The 17,362-nt window shown below is 38.6% G+C and overlaps 1 protein-coding gene across 2 annotated transcripts in view; it reads left to right on the top strand.

Annotated features, from left to right (window-relative positions):
* The window catches only part of borcs5 (BLOC-1 related complex subunit 5), a 93,896-nt gene extending 77,089 nt beyond the window's left edge, over window positions 1-16,807 (top strand). For both annotated transcript variants that reach the window (XM_043709462.2, XM_043709461.2), the window contains one exon: window positions 14,872-16,807. In XM_043709462.2, the coding sequence (XP_043565397.1) occupies window positions 14,872-15,105 (234 nt within the window). In that variant the 3' untranslated portion in view covers window positions 15,106-16,807. The remainder of the gene's footprint in view (window positions 1-14,871) is intronic.
* Window positions 16,808-17,362: the final 555 nt, after the last annotated feature.

The raw sequence follows: 17,362 nt of genomic DNA, 5'->3' as shown, positions 1-17,362 counted from the left end.
AAGTGATGGAATGTGTGATGTAGGCGATTGACTATTGGTTTATCTTAACTGCTACCAAATTGCCACAGCTCATTGTGTTGCCATTGTTCTCATATTACTTTAAAATGTTTTGTTTCCCATGCATACTTTGTTATTAATAGTCCGTGAATCCAATGATTTGACCCTCACCCAAACCAATTGTTACTTCAAACTTTAATTATCGTGGAATATTTATTTACGTAACTTATGTACATTTCTAATTTGTTTAGGTTGCTTTACAATATAGTACATGAGAAAATAGTTCCATCGATCTGAATGGTGTGTGAAATATTCCATCACCAACATTAAATTGATTTATGATACCAAATTGAGTGCCAGAATGTATAGGTGAAGTTTTACTTTACACACACACTTTGTGGAAGAGAAGGAATCTTTTGGTATATAGGACGACAAAACCTATGATGTGAGTTTGAACTTACGAGCATATAAGACATAATGATTTGCTTGGTGCTGAGCCTAGCTTAGAGGTTTGTCATTCTGCACTATTCTTTGCATTTTTCCCATCTTCAGTCAGTGCCCAAGTAACTTGTAGACTTTCAAACTTTTGTTATATATTTGATTAAATTCAAGGTACACCTGACTTTACAGACTTCAGAAAGCCGGGAAGTATTGCTGAACAAAGGGACCTCGGGGTTCAGGTGCATAGTTCTTTGAAGGTAGACAGGCTGATGAAGTTATTTGGGACGCTTGCCTTCATTGGTCAGTGCAATTGAGTATAGGACTTGGGGTGTCATGTAGTGGCTGTACAGGACATTGGTTAGGCTACTTTTAGAATACTGCATTCAATTCTGGTTTCCCCGTTATAGGAAAGATGTTAAACTTGAAAGGGTTCAGAAAAGATTTACAAGGATGTTGCCCTAATTTTGGCGGGGGGGAAAGCGGTTGAGCTATAGGGAGAGGCTGAATTTGATAGGGGCTTTTCATTGCCCAGAGCTTTGGAGGCTGAGCGATAACCTTAGAGGTTTATAAAGTCATGAGGGGCAATGGATTAGGTGTATAACCAGGTTTTTTTTCCCCAGGGTAAGGGATTCCAAAACTAGAGGGCATAGGTTTGAGGTGAGAGAGGAAAAATTTAAAAGACCTGAGGGCAACGTTTTCTCACAAAGGGCTGTGTATGTATAAAATAAGCTGCCAGAGGAAGTGGTGGAGCCGGTACAATTATAACATTTTAAAGGCTTCTGGATGGATACATGAATAGGAAGGGTTTAGTGTGATGGAACAAAGTACTGGCAAATGGGACTAGATCAGTTTAGGTCATCATGGACAAGTTGGACTGAAAGGTCTGTTTCTGTGTTGTACATCTCTATGACTCAGACTCATCAGCTATTTGATATACTTGTATTTGTAGTTTGAGTTTGATGTTTTCTCTTCTCACTGAAAGCCTGTTGACAACTGCACGATAGTGGAACTGCAACCCTGAAGTATTCTAAAAAAAAAGGCACCAGCATAATCACAAAATGTTCATCCTCCTCCGTCTAAAATGATCTTTTTGCCCTTCCAATTGTCTTATTGCCAGATCTTTCGATGTGTGGGAACATTTTAGTTTGACACTAGGTCTTGAGAAATCTCTCGAGGGAAAGCCACTGTGACAAAATAATCATGTATGCTTGAAGAATTGAAACATGTGCTTGGGCATGTTTTATGTCTTAGCTTGTTCTTCTGCCCCCATCCCATTCCTTATTGTTTTGGGATTTTCTCTTTTACCTCCAGTTCCATTTCTCTATATTTTATTTATTTTTCCTTTTCTCCTGGTTATCAGATTGTATATGGAAGTCCCACCACTGCCAAAAACTACCAAGAAAACGGTTTGGATGAAGCTTCAGTCACTGTACTCTTGTCTGTTGTATTGAATATCAGGTCCTGGTTGTGCTTAGCAGGTGCAATAACACTAACCATTTTTATTTCATTATGTAGAACATTCACACTCTCTCTTTTTGTTCCCCAAATCCCCTTCACACACTATCAGAAGTAATTGTTGTCAGATTTCAATTGCTTTTAAAACCATTATTCTCTTAATGTTTAAGAACCTACAACTGAAATTGTAAATCACAGCATTAATAGAAACCATTTTGTTGCTTTTCAATATTAAGTGTTACTAGTCACATTATTTTTTTTAAAATTCCCTAGGTTTCCTGTAGTTATGGGCAAGCATACTACAGACCTCTCATAAGTGATGGGAAAATGAAACTGTGTAAATAGTTTGGCAGTGATAAATGAAAGACACAATGTTCTGTCAATTTGATCAAGTCCCAGCTTTAATTTCAGCACATCCACGTTGCTTAAGAATGACTCTGAGACGGAGTAAATGCCATTCTGATATGTCACAAAGTTAGAATTTTTTTTAAAATGGAACACATTAAGCAAATGTTTATGTTTTATTTGACCAAACCAACATATTAGGCTTCATTTTCATATTTGTGTGATGTTTCTAGGCAACAATAGATAAGAGCTATGCATTTTGAAAGATATAAACAAAGTGTTCTTGATGATGCCAATTGAATTTTCAAGGTTATTCATTCATCAGTTGGAATAATAATTAGCCAGAATCTAGCCAGCTGCAGCTCAGGCCTGCATAAGGGAAATAGGGAAGTGTAGGAATTCAAATCTGCAATTCAAAAGATTTAAGAAATTTTGGCTATGTTCAGTCTCTTAAATGCTGAGTTTCTCCACTCCAAACAAATAGGTCCCAAGTTTATTTTGTATGTTGGTTTTGTGGAAGTCATTACTGTGACATACTGGTTTTGAAGAGTGGAAATGTAATTTTTAGTTAAATCTGTTACTAACTCCTGAATTCCTATAAACAAAAGTAGTCAACAAAGTCACGTTATTTTCCGTGTTACATTTATCCTTTTGCTTAGCTATTGAAGAAGGTAATCATACTGAGGTGAGGCCTGCAAGTATATTCATGCATTTGGCTATTTTTCATAAGGTTGCTGAGTATTTGATTGCCAAGTTGGGGGATGTTATATGTTGCATGGGAAGCCCCTGCTAATCCTGTCCTTGATTTACCTGTACACCACTTTGAGAAGGGTTCCCTGGATAGTAGCTGAGTGGCAATGTAGGATTAATCATCTTTTCTTATGCCCAGGTGAGCTATCTCAGTAGAAATCAGGCATTGGTGTTGGAGATGAGAGTTTTTGATCTACTTTCTTGATCACCTCATCTTCCTGTCCATTTATTCACTGAACACTAGGTAACCTACACTATTTTCTTCAAATGTGAACATGAATGTTACGGGGGGAGGAAGAACAGACGTGAATTATATTGAACTGGACCCTATAAGGGGGGTAAAAAAATGTGTTTGTTGTTTTTGGATACATTGAAAATCCAGGAGATGATAAGTTTACTGCAGTCCATTTTGGGTCATGTTAACTTCCAGGTTACAACTGAGCAGGCCTTGCTGGATTCTTGCTTTGTTTTCTGACACACTGTACATATTGAGTTGACCTTTGGTTGTTCAATTAAAAAGGAATGTTGGGACTTCATGCAAACTGTGGTTGGAGGAACGTTGGTTAGTTAAACATTGTAACATTCTGTTGTAACATTTAAGATAGCAAATGTATTGAATGTGTCCGTGTTTGATCCACTCATTATACGACACCTAGAACAAGGAGGAAAAGGTCTTTGACACTTGACATGTTTCTTTAGAGTAATAGAATCACACAGCACAGAAACAGACCCTTCAGTCCAAGTCAATCACGCTGACCAAGTTTTCCAAACTAAACAAGTCCCACTTACCTGCATTTGAACCATATCCCTCTAAACCTTTCCTATTCAAATACCTATCCAAAAGTCTTTTAAATGTTATAACTGTACCTGCATCTACCACTTCTGGCAGTTCATTCCACACATTAAACACTATCTGTGTGAAAATGTTGTCCCTCAGGTCCCTTTTAAATCTTCCTCCTCTTACCTTAAAAAGAATGCCCCCTAGTTTTGAAATGCCCCACCCTAGGGAAAAGACCTTTGCTATTCACTTAATTATGCCCCTTCTGATTTTGCTGACAGGCATGACAAGCTGCCGAGCTTGGTATCAGTGCTAAGGAACACAAGACAAATATTATGAGGTTTTAAGGTCTGGATGAGGGGACATAATGCAAGAAGACAAGACAAGACAAGGCAGGGATGCTGTGAGCATCCAGATAGGTGCAAATTGAGTGAGTGAGTGCTAAGAAAGCAATTGAGCAGCTCTGAGATGCAGCCTGGTCCCATCCTGAACTGAAACATAGAATCATAGAATCCCTACAGTGCAAATAGAGGCCATTCAGCCCATCAAATCTACACCAACCTTCCGAAGTGCATCCCACCCTATGCCCATCACCCTGCATTAACCATGGCTAATCCACTTAATCTGCACACTACAGGACAATTTAGCATGGTCTATCCATCTAACCCGCACATCTTTGGACTGTGGGAGGAAACCGGAGCACCTGGTAGAGCCCCACGCAGTCACTGGGAGAACGTGCAGATTCCACACAGACCCAAGACTGGAACCGAATTTGCGAGTCTTTACTAATCCAATGGGAAAGAAAGAAAGTCTGAATCTAAATGTGGAAATTAAAGTTATATTTGTCTTTAATTTCTACATAATCTAGTCTTACCTTTTGTATTTTGTATTGTTATGACATGAGGCGCTTGTAGTTATCAATTCCTTGTAGTTATCAATCTCACAATGTCTTCTAATACAGTACTACCTACAGTCACACCTTGAGGTTGCTGCAACATTTGGTGCGGCTGTCATTTCACAATGAAGTCTTGGATACAAAATATCTTTCCTATTTGTACGAATTAAAGGTTGATCTACTCAGCTCTGCAGAAGCTGACTACATTTCTAGAAGCATGCTTTCAGATAGTACGGTAAAGTCACCATAACCGTGTAATCTGTACCTGCTGATCGTGTCCTTCTAGCTCGTACAGCTCTCTGGCACACGAGATGAATCCATGGCAAGTTGCTTCAGCACACCTTGTAAATGGTGCAGACATTGTGTAAAGATACCCATTCACCCCTAGCCGATACAGATTATCATTGCTTAAATGACCCCTGGCATTGCTAAGATCTTTACTTCCTTTGTAACTCTTGCTATTTTAGTTCAAAAAGCAACTTGCAATAAGAATGGATTAACTGATATTTGACCTGGTTAACTGGCATGAATGCACATTTAGCTCACAAATAAGGCCTATCTGTGCATCATTCTTAGAAGATCATAAAACTCCTATGCCATAAATTCTGTGGTGCATCACGAAAAAAACATCAATGTTTTCACTCTATCTGAGTTGTGCTTTGTTTCTGTTTTTTCATAACATTAACACAATATATATTAAATATATAAATTGTTGTAAGTGAGATAGAAAACGTAGTTAAATGCCATGAGCTTGTTTCATTTAAAACAAATCAAGATTGATACTTTGGACTGGGAACCTGTCCTTGCACAATTGACATTATGCAGCCAATTATCTCTTTACCTGCTTCTTGATGATATTGTGGGGAGATGCTGTTGAGCCTTAAGATGCATCTCCCAAGGCATATTTTGAGTGAGAGGTAATGTCCTTCTCAAAACAGGGAATTTAACTTATTTTCTTTATTCTTTCATGGATGTGAGCATCACAGCAGGGCATTTGTTACCCATACCTAATTGTCATTGAATTAAGTGGTTTGCTAGGTCATTCATATTTTATGGGAATGCCATGGGAGTGATGTCATGTATTCTTTTTCTCAGGTTTTTGTCTTGTGTCTGTCATAGAATAGGATTCTCCATAGACAGAGTTAGAATTTCTTTCTTCATGATTTCTGTCAATTCATAAATGGGAACTCCACCTGGATCAGAAATATCTTGTTCAAAAATCCTGGTGCTCAAAGTTCAGCCAGATTGATGTTAGGTAGGCTTTGTTAAACCACCTCTGGTGTGGAGTGGGGAAAATATGCTGTATCTCATATTGTTTATATCTTTCTGAAAGGAATAATTTTCTTATCATTAGAAAATACTTGACTCAAGGTCAGTGTTATTGACATCAGCATTTAAAATTAAATTTAGCTTATTTTCTTTATTCTTTCATGGATGTGAGCATCACAGCAAGGCACTTGTTACCCATCCCTAATTGTCATTAAATGGCTTGCTAGGTCATTTCAGAGGGCAGTTACAATTCAACCACATTGCTGAGGGTATGGAGTCAAATGTAGGCCATACCAAGTAAGAATGGTAGAACATAGAAACATACAGCACAGAACAGGCCCTTAGGCCCATGATGTTGTGCCGAGGTTTAATCCTAATGTAAAATATAATAACTTAACCTTCGCACCCCTCAACACACTGCTTAAATGTCCCTAATGATTCTACTTCCACCACCACCGCTGGCAATGCATTCACAACTGTCTGCGTAAAGAACCTACCTCTGACGTCTCCTCTATACATTTCTCCTAATATCTTAAAACTACGACCCCTCATACCAGTCTATCCTACGCTGGGGAAAAGTCTCTGGTAGACCTCCTTCCTAAAGGACATTAGTGAACTAGATTGTTTCTTTTATATTTTATTATAACTAATGATGATTTCATAACACGATTACTGAGGCTGGCTTTATATTGTGGGCTTATTAGTTAAAGCCATATCCATCAGAGCATTAGTCTACAACCATTCTAATAACATAGTAAAGCATGTAACTACCTTAGTGCAAAGCACATTGGTGGAATTGTTGATTTTGCAATGATTTCCTGCAGCAGGACAGATTTTCCTGTCTTAAGGCAGAAGCCAGATTCTAGCCCCTTTCCTTGGCTGTTAAGAAACAGGACTTCCCCGGCAGAAGGCTCACTTTGTTCCAGATCCCTGCCTCAACTGAAGAGACTGGCCTTTTATTCTGAGTTCTGAAGATTCTTTACAGGCCTCTCGCTGGCATTTAAAAATGCAGATAGGTACCTCCTGGAAGTGGTCCATTGAAATCGAAGCTTAATCAAAATTTGATCATTTTGCGGAGTTGTCTTGTTAACTCTACCCATTCTCTGACCATCCTCAAAAATCTTCTCTCCACTATCACCTATAGGATCCCAAAGATCCTTTAGTTTGCAAGATGTTTCTTTGCTGCCTGTCCTTCATCCATGGGCTGTTTCTGACCTGTCTCACTCAGATTGTGAAAGGTATTTGAAGCCCACCTTGGTGAAAATCCTGCTGTATCTGACCTTGGGCTTTTTGATCATTGCATTCCTTGGTCTGTGTCATGCAAAATGGCCACCAGCAAGAATTTAGGTGGGAGCTCTGCCCCTTGCCGTTTGGCAACCCTTATTGAATCTATGAAGTCTGTCCCTGAATGATGATTTGTTTCAGATGTAGAATCAGGAAGATGCAAAAACCTTTAATTTCACCTTCGGCAGATATCAATGCAATGTTGGTAGGGATTTGGGAGTTAGTCATTCACATTCTCTCATCTTCAAAATTGTGAAGTATGAAAGTTAGAATAAAGATAGGATGGATCAAAAAGTTTGTCATGATTTTTGTTTTCATTAATTTGTTTTTTTTAGTGAAATATTTGGCCTGGAACTGATCTGAGCAGACCTGGAAATCCCGAGATTCAGTCACAAGTCTGTGGTATACCTGATGATACTTCTTTCTAACATGAGAGAGCTCAAAGTTAATCCAGCTCCTTATTGTCTTTCAGAGTATTGATACTGTTCAATTAAGGAAGCATTACAACTGAACCAACTTTTCATCTTTCCCACATTGTTATACTTACAATTTATCAAGAATAGGAATGTTATTGAGTATTTCCTAATATCTAGTACTGCCATCCCCATGTCTCAAAGGACTGGGTTGCAGCACACCAATTATTACCATTGCAGCACACCAATTATTACCAGGTATGGAACCAGGAACAGCATGGTTCAGCTATGATGCCTGCTGGTACATACTCGATATATGGTGACTGGTTGATAGTTATATATTGTGGGTTTATACAAATATCAATTCACTGAGAGCCAGCACTCCTGGGTGAAAAGGAGAGAAAATAACCCAAAAGTTTATTTTAAAAATTAAAAGAATCTGATTTGCAGCTTAGAACAACACAACAAATCAGCACCACTTGTAGTTAAGGTACTTTCACCTTTCAAAGAAAAGCTTGGGAATTCTTGACTGTCTAATCTGTTTGTGGGTTCTTGTTTGCTTATGAGTCAGCAGTAAACATATGACTCCACTAAATGTATTAGCCTGAGAATTTAGAAGGCACATCAGAAATGTAGGTTTTTAAAAAAAATTTGGTTGGATTATTAGTGCAGGTGCCAGCAGCTTTTTTTTTCATTTTTATGACTTTTCAGTTCTTTCTTTTTATTGAAATGATGTGCAGAATGCAACATCATGGAGATTTATCTGGAAACTCAATCTGTGAGAAATAGTTTTCTTATAAGATAGGTAGAAAAGCTCAGTTTCACAAGGTGTTTTGGAAATAGAATATAACTGAGGCTTGCAGCCATCTTCTTGCTACTCTGATTCAGCAATCTCCCAAAACTATCATTGTTTCAATTAACTAAATTTAGCTACTCTGCACTCACCCAGATTTGTTAAAATGTATTTTTTGTTTTTTCAGCTATTTTCAGTTACTAAAGATGGAAAATTATAGGCCAATTAGCCTGACCTCGGTTGTTGGTGAAATTCTAGAATCCATCGTTAAGGGAGGTTTCTAAATTCTTGGAAGAGCAGGGTCAGATTAAAACAAGTCAACCTGGATTTAGTAAGGGGAGGTCGTGCCTGACAAACCTGTTAGAATTCTTTGAAGAGGTGACAAGTAGGTTAGACCAGGGAAACCCAGTGGATGTGGTCTATCTAGACTTCCAAAAGGCCTTTGATAAGGTGCCACACGGGAGGCTGCTAAGCAAGGTGAGGGCCCATGATGTTCGAGGTGAGCTACTGGTATGGATTGAGGATTGGCTGTCTGACAGAAGGCAGAGAGTTGGTATAAAAGGTTCTTTTTCGGAATGGCAGCCGGTGACAAGCGGTGTCCCGCAGGGTTCAGTGCTGGGGCTGCAGCTGTTCATGTTATATATTAATGATCTGGATGAAGGGACTGGGGGCATTCTAGCGAAGTTTGCCGATGATACAAAGATAAGTGGACAGGCAGATAGTACTGAGGAAGTGGGGAGGCTGCAGAGGTATCTAGACAGTTTGGGAGAGTGGTCCAGGAAATGGTTGATGGAATTCAATGTGAGCAAATGCAAGGTCTTGCACTTTGGAAAAAAGAATATAAGCATGGACTACTTTCTAAATGGTGAGAAAATTCATAAAGCCAAAGTACAGAGGGATCTGGGAGTGCGAGTCGAGGATTCTCTAAAGGTAAACATGCAGGTTGAATCCGTGATTAAGAAAGCGAATGCAATGTTGTCATTTATCTCAAGAGGGTTGGAATATAAAAGCAGCGATGTGCTACTGAGACTTTATAAAGCTCTGGTTAGGCTTCATTTGGAGTACTGTGTCCAGTTTTGGTCCCCACACCTCAAGAGGGACATACTGGCACTGGGGCGTGTCCAGCGGAGATTCACACGGATGATCCCTGGAATGGTGGGTCTAACATACGAGGAACGGCTGAGGATCCTGGGATTGTACTCATTGGAGTTTAGAAGGTTAAGGGGAGATCTAATAGAAACTTACAAGATAATACATGGCTTGGAAAGGGTGGACGCTAAGAAATTGTTTCCGTTAGGCGGGGAGACTAGGACCCGTGGGCACAGCCTGAAAATTAGAGGGGGTCAATTCAGAACAGAAATGTGGAGACATTTCTTCAGCCAGAGAGTGATGGGCCTGTGGAATTCATTGCCGCGGAGTGCAGTGGAGGCCGGGACGCTAAATGTCTTCAAGGCAGAGATTGATAAATTCTTGATGTCACAACGAATTAAGGGCTACGGGGAGAATCCGGGTAAGTGGAGTTGAAATGCCTATCAGCCATGATTAAATGGCGGAGTCGCCTCAATGGGCCGAATGGCCTTACGTCCACTCCTATGTCTTATGGTCTTACTAAAAGAGCTAAATCTTATAGCTGACTGAAATCCAACTAAGGGTGCTGTATGGGGGAAGGGGAAGTATAAACAGTACATGGTAACTTTTTGTTCATGTAGAAATGGGAAGAAATTGACCCTTGTTAAGTCTATTTTGGCAAAGTATTTGGTTTGCAGTTTCCCATGCTCATTTCCTTTAAGGAGTGTGCCAGCTGCCAAATTCTAAAGTCAATGACTGCCAAATGCCCCTGTCCTGTCCTGGATCTTTCCATCTGTTTTAAGAACTCAATCTGGGCCTCTCTGGTATTATCAGAAAGTTCTGCTACTGCGGTTCACTCCCAGTTTCGTTCTACTCTTCACCCACTACTGCTATGATCGGATTCACCTTGATGTTGACTTCAGGACGCAATTTGCAGATTAAAAAGCAGATTGCTTTGGTAATAGTAATAAAAACCTCAATACATTACTTGGTGCAAAGCTATTGAAAAATATGGCTGCATTAGAAATTGGTAACTAAACTTAATGATTCTGTATATTGTCCCTTTGCACCTGTTTCCCAACCGTAAATAACAATCCAATAAATAGAATGTGTGTAGCAGTAGTAGTGCCCTGATTTATCACGCACATTGTATACTAGCATTGCATTTTGTCAGTGCCTAGCTTGTACTCAGTTTTGTCATGTTGTGTTTTGCTGATTGTTATCTTTGGGAATTTCTTTTCCTCTGTTTCAAAGTAAAATTGGTAAGCCATGATAAAGACTACATTGGTGTCTGAAGGGATTGCACAAAAACAGGCCTTTTGGCCTAAAAGGTCTATGCCAGTATATATCCTCCAAGCCAGATTCCTCCAGCCTTACTTCATCTCACCTTATCAATATGTTCTTTTATTTTCTTATGCATATACTTATCTAGTTTTTCCTTAAATATATTTATGGTACGCAACTTAATTGCTCCGATCTGGTATAAAAGCAGAAATATCTGGCAGTACTCAGCAAGTCCGACAGCTTTTAAAAGAAATGTTTCAGGTCAATGAACCAGAACTGGCAGTACAAGAGAATAATTAAGAAGTTAAGTAAATACAGAGTGCGTAGAGAAAGAACAAGAATGAAGGTCTGTAATTGAGCGGATGGCAGGAGAGATTAAATTAAGGTGATGTGAGATGGTAATGGAATAATCGAAGAAACAAAAAAAAAAGAGTAGCAGAATCGCCACCAAGCAGCTATGTCTGAAAAATTAAAGGCAGAGGTTATGATCAAAATTGTTGAACCTCAGAGTTGAAAAATCTCTAAAATGCTACCACCTGGCAGCAAGTTCAAAGCACTGTCTTTCATTGCTTAGAGACAGAAAAAGTGGGACATTTGACAAAACAAGTTGTCTCGGCAGGATATATTGTTTTCAAAACTGTGAAATGATTGTTTGCCTGCTCCTCTGTTGTATAACATATAAGAAAATGAACACTTCAGTTATTAGTGATTGAGCTAACGGAGGACAGTTTACATCAACATTTGTTCGCCAGAACATTCAGTACATTCCCATATGATTTGTGTAATTCCAGTACAGAATTGTGTAAACAAGAACCTATGTTTAGAAATAAACTGTAACAGACTTGGAGACTGGAACATGACATTGTTATGCTGGCACACATACAAGCTAACTCCAGTGTTCTCATGTTTGGGTTAAAGTTGGGTGTTATTTGAGGGGTAAGAAAATGTTTGTAGTCCATAATACTGTAACTAAAAATTAGCTGCCAATGCACGAGACGTATTAGTTCATAGTTTTGTCTGTGTTTTACATCCTGTTCTATTCCAGTCCTATAAATAAATTACATTTTATGATTTGCTACTGAGTTCAGTTTTAGTTCTGACATTTTCCACGGGCAGCTGGCCTCAAGGATATGAAGGATAGTACTTCAAAGATGATCTCCCAGGTGATGGTCCGAATCTTTGGAGGCATGGCAATCACTGTCGCATTGTTATTCATTTCCTGCTACTTTGTCCCACTACCAAGTTATGAATTTCAAGGTCTTCCAATGCCAGCCTCAGAACTGTAAAGAGATGTTCCTTTAAACTCTGTTCTCATAGCTTACTTGCCCCCAGTCAGCACTATGTGCCTTTTTTTGCAGCACTAGCTGCTGTATTCTGGTTCATATTGCCCCAGGTTTTGGGGCATTTACATAGTTTTTCAGTGTTTTTGTGTATGAGTGAACAGGAGAATGTGTTTGTGTGTAGGGAGGTAGGTTTGGTTAAGTAGTCTTTTTTTTTTTGTCTGCTATTTCCTGGGCAACTTTCCAGGTAAGCAAGTTGAAGACATCCAAACTATCTGGAGAGTTCTAGTGACTAGGGGAAATTGCCTCTCAAAGTTCAAACTTCCTGGGTAACTCCTGCAACTTAAATGCATTGGGACTTGTGGCATATAGATTGGGTCATTGCTTCTGTCTCCAACTCTCTAGAAATTGGAAAATCTGGGTTAATGTAGCAATACCCAGTACAGTCGTTAATGCAGAACTTGTGGTAATCTTGCTTTTGGCTCATAAGCTAATTATGCCCACATCTCTGTTGTCTCGTCATTATGTATCTTAAATTGTCCAAAACCTAAGCTCTAATGTGCCCTGCCTAAACCTCTCCACTGCTTAGCATTATAGTTCTTATTAGTGCACCATCTCCTAGTGTGACAGAAATATTTGCACTGGTGATGTGAATGATGTAGATTGACACTAGATTTTTGAAAAGTATTAACAACATATCAGAAGGTATGTATAAAATTGAGGAATGTTACTGAGTATGAGACTAGTGCTCTGTGAAGTTAGATGTTTTTGGGATATCCTCTAAGGCAACATGTATAAGCTGGTTTATTAACTTGCTTGTGGAATTAACCTTTATTTTGTTAGGGAGCAGTTGTTTGTGGAGAATGTAGACGTAGCATGGATAGAGAATTGGCTAATGGGCAGGCAACGGCAAGTAGAGTTCATTTTCAGGTTGGCAATCCGTGACCAGTCGGTGCTGGGACCACAACTGTTTAGAATATATATTTCTACAGGAAGGAAATGAAAGCACTGTAGCCAAATTTGCAGACAACACAATTAGGTGGAAATGCAAGTTGAGAGAGATATTGATAAGTCAGTGGGCAAAAAGTTGGCAAATGTGAAGTTATCAGTTTTGAAATGGAGAAAAACTGCAAAATGCTGGGACACAAAGGGATTTGAGAGGTACTTGTGCACAAATGACAAAGCTAGCACATAGATGCAGCAGGTAATTAGGATGGTGCATGTTGCCCTTATTTCAAGGTGGTTGGAGTATGAGTCATATAGACAAAGGCTAAACAAGTTGGGACTCTACTCACTGGGAGAATGGGAGGTGTTAACTGACCTCTGAAATGGCCCATTGAAACATATGGGATTCTTAAGGGGCTTGATAGGGAATTGCTGAGAGGATATTTCCCCTCGTGGCAGAATTCAGGACCTGAGGGCATAATCTCAGAATAAAGGGGTGCCAGTTTAAGACTGAGGATAGGAGGAATTTCTTCTTTCAGATAGTTGGGAGTCTTTGGAGCTCCTGTCGCTGAGACCTGTGTGGGGAGGATCCGCTAATAGTTAAGGCTAAGACAGAGAAAGTTTGGATCAGCCATGATCCTATTGAATGGCAGAGCACACTCAAGGGGCTGAATGGCCTATTCTTGTTCCTCTTTTTTTTTCACATTTTATGCAGAGCCATTTTTCCTTTATGGTAGAATCTAGGACCAGGCTGCATAATCTCAGGGTAAAGGGTCACCCATTTAAGACTCGGATTTTTTTTCTGAGGGTAGTCAGTCTGTGAGATTCTGAATAACCCAGCCTCAACAGCATACTGTTAGAAAGTATATTTAAGGCTTACATTGACAGATTTTTAACTAGGTAGGGAATCAAACATTGTGGAAAATATAGGAAAGTGGAGATGAGGATTATCAAATCAACTCTGACCTTATTGAATGGTACAGCAGACTTGATGGGCTGAATGGCCTACTTCTACTCCTACTCCTACTCCTACATTTTATGGACTTGTCACAGAACTAGAAATCAAAAACACCCAGACTAATGTTGTTAGGACATGGATTCAAATCTTACTACTGCAGCAGGTGAAATTTACATTGAATTAATAAATCTGGAATATAAAGAGTTTCAATATTGGTGACCCTGACCATTACCACCATTTTTTGTGAAAACCATCTGGTTCACTAAGGACTAAAACCCTATAGAGCAAGTAATCTGCTGCCCTTGCTACTTCTGTACTGTGTGTGGTTCAGTACCTACAGCAGTGTTAACTGCCCTTTGAAATGGCCCAACAAACCATTAATTGAAATACAGATAGGCAACAAATGCTGACCTTGACTGTGATGCCCACATCCTTTAAAATGACAAAGGGGAAAAAAAAACTTTCAATTATAGAAGATACTTAGAGGTGTAGTCAGATATCAGATATTATAAATTTGGCCAATAAGAAAATAAAAGCTGGTCACAATTAATCACATTATTGGAAATGAATGTAAATATTCTGTTGCATGTTATGACCAGGAAAATCTGAAGATAGTTTGTTGTGGCATAAAACTTGAATGTCAAGCCTCATGTGCTTCAATTTTACGATCATCTTTGATAGATATTTTCTTCAGCTTTAAGCCTTACAATCTTTGCACTACATCAGGTTGGTGGTTTTGTGTTGAATTTTATTGCTAAATAATGAAGTACAACTTGATCAGTGTTAAAGGCAATTATAGGTACAGTAAATATCAATATTTTGCCTTAACCTGTAATATTTTATTAATTGAACAGTTTTCCTACAAATGTAGCTTCTCTCAGTCATCCACTTTATTAATACTCTTATTCTGTTACAGATGGATCTGTCCGTTGTTGCCTTATACAGTGTTATGCAAGAGCGACAGAAAAGATATGCCAAGTATGCTGAACAAATACAGAAAGTTAATGAGATGTCTGCAATACTCCGGCGTATACAGATGGGCATAGATCAAACTATTCCGCTAATGGAGAAACTTAATAACTTATTGCCAGAGAATGAAAGACTTGAACCTTTCAGCATGAGAGCTGACAAAGATGTAAAGTATCAGTAGACTATAAGCTCCACCTTCTATCCTTCATTAGATATGTAAATAGTCACCACCCAATCTGCAGTTTGGATATTAAGTCAGTAAAGTGTCACCTGTTTCCAGGTATATTGAGCATTTTGTTGTAATGTGCTCTTCTGGCCCTCTTCCAAAATGCTCTTGATTAAGTGTACCAGCTAACACCATTATGAACCTTTTTCACCCAGTTTTGGTGGAAGGAGTTACTTATTAATGAAGAGACTGCTGAAGTTATTTGTAGAGATTTGAGGTCAAATACCTGCACCAATTTGCACTACTACAAAGCAGTCAGCACCATGGTAGCCACTACTAAATTTTGAATTAATGCATGCAAATAGGACACAATACTAATACCTTGATTTGAAGACTTCGCTTATTAATTAAACTGTTTGTTGGTGTCCTGTAGCATTCTTACATGGCTAAATGTGCCTTGTGTACATGTTTGAAGCATCTCAAGACAACATGGTGGTTTTCCTCTTTAATATGTAAAGATATCTGTTGTGCTTGGTAGAAAATATGTTGAGCTTGGCACTTGAATAAATGAATAATTAATTAGTAATAGGGATGGTGGGTTGCAAGCCTTCATGCAATTGGCCAGGGCTCTTGTGGCATTGTGGTAGTCTCCCTATCTCTGAGCCAGGAGACCTGAGTTCAAGTCCCAGTTGCTTCACAGTTATGTAATGATAACCTGGTCAACCTGTTCAGGATGTTATCATATAACTGGTGATACTATACTGGAGTATTTTCATTATCACTAAGCCTAATCATTGGCCTCTATAGATAGAAAGTTTGGGAAGATTTATTCTCATGTTATTTAAAGTAGATCATTGACTAGTTTGTATAGTAGTCCAATAATGCTGAAAAGTGACTCCTGGACCCTTGTCAAATAGTTGAACATAGAAATGAGGATATAACGTAATGGAAGATATGGAGCCAAGGAAAACTAATTTAAGGCATTTTTATAGATGTAAATTCAATCACAATTTTCCTTTTGGTAACTTCCGACTAATATTTATCATAGCTCCATACTAAAGTTTTTTTAAAATTCTAAAGCTTGAAGTTTGAGTAAAGCTGGTAACAGAAGCAGGCTCTGAACGTGTATGAAGCTGCAGAGTAGTGCAAACAATATTATGTTGCATGTGGCAAAGAGTTTAATGATTAATATTTAATTTTAGTTCTAGTTCCACGATCAGCAACAAAGAACATAAATTGGACACTTTCTTTTGTTGGAGGCAAGTAAAAAAGTAGGTTCACAGATAAGATTCTTCAGCTCAGATTGAAAATGAACAAGTAATGGGGAAACATAACTTTGCTGGTACAAGATCGAGTTTCTACACAACTCTGAAGGGATAATGTACAGATAAGAATTTGAAAAGCAAAGGGAAAAGAAATGCTGTTACTACAAAAGTGCACCAGTATTGTGGATTTACAAATTAACCTATTGAGTTTCATTTTAGCTTGCAAGATCCATAATCTTCTCTCCAGCCATTATATTTGACTAGTTGACCATAAAAGGAATTGGTGAGCAATTTCCTACTTGTAAATTACAACTTTACTTCATGCTTTTATTGGCTTTGATAGCTCATTTTACCAGTGTTGATGTAGAAGTATTTTCATTTCTATGTACAGTATATTTTGTGCATTGTATTTATATTCTCAAATATTTAAAAAAAATCTGGTATAAGTTTTCTCCTCGTGTCACACTTTTTTAACGAGTGTAAATCAATTAGCTAATCATGACAATTGTTCTAACTCTGCTCACCATATACTACGTGCTTGGGTACTCCCTTGGATATAATTACTGTGACATTTGGGGAGGTTGTGCTGCTGTGGAATTTTTTGTAAAGAGGAATCTGAGTTGTGAAATAAATCCAGATAATGTTAGTAATACATAGGCAGCCAATTGGCATAAGATGAGAGGAAGAGCAATTTGCTACAATTTAGGTGTTTACTTTTTGACCTATGTATTTTTCAGCACATCCCAATGGTGGTACAATACTATGGAGGCCAAATATTAGAAATCACCTTTTCCCTCTGATCAGAGTAAGTTACTTTCAGGTCACCCTGAAAACATGAGTAGAACATAGATATACTGAAGTCAATTGCATCTGGAGAGAGAGAGAGAGAAAGAGACAGAGACAGACAGTCAGTTACTGCTTTAGGTTGGTTACCTTACAATATTTCCAGAAGTTGTCTACATGCGCACTGTAGTTTTTTGTGGGAGAATGAGGTAGGATTTACTATC

This window comes from Chiloscyllium plagiosum, unplaced genomic scaffold (assembly GCF_037043375.1).
Source record: "Chiloscyllium plagiosum isolate Xiang-an unplaced genomic scaffold, Cpla_swu_hap1 HiC_scaffold_19, whole genome shotgun sequence".
NCBI classification, from domain to species: domain Eukaryota; kingdom Metazoa; phylum Chordata; class Chondrichthyes; order Orectolobiformes; family Hemiscylliidae; genus Chiloscyllium; species Chiloscyllium plagiosum.
Note: the sequence above shows the minus strand (reverse complement) of the source record. Positions and strands in the feature narration are given on the sequence as shown.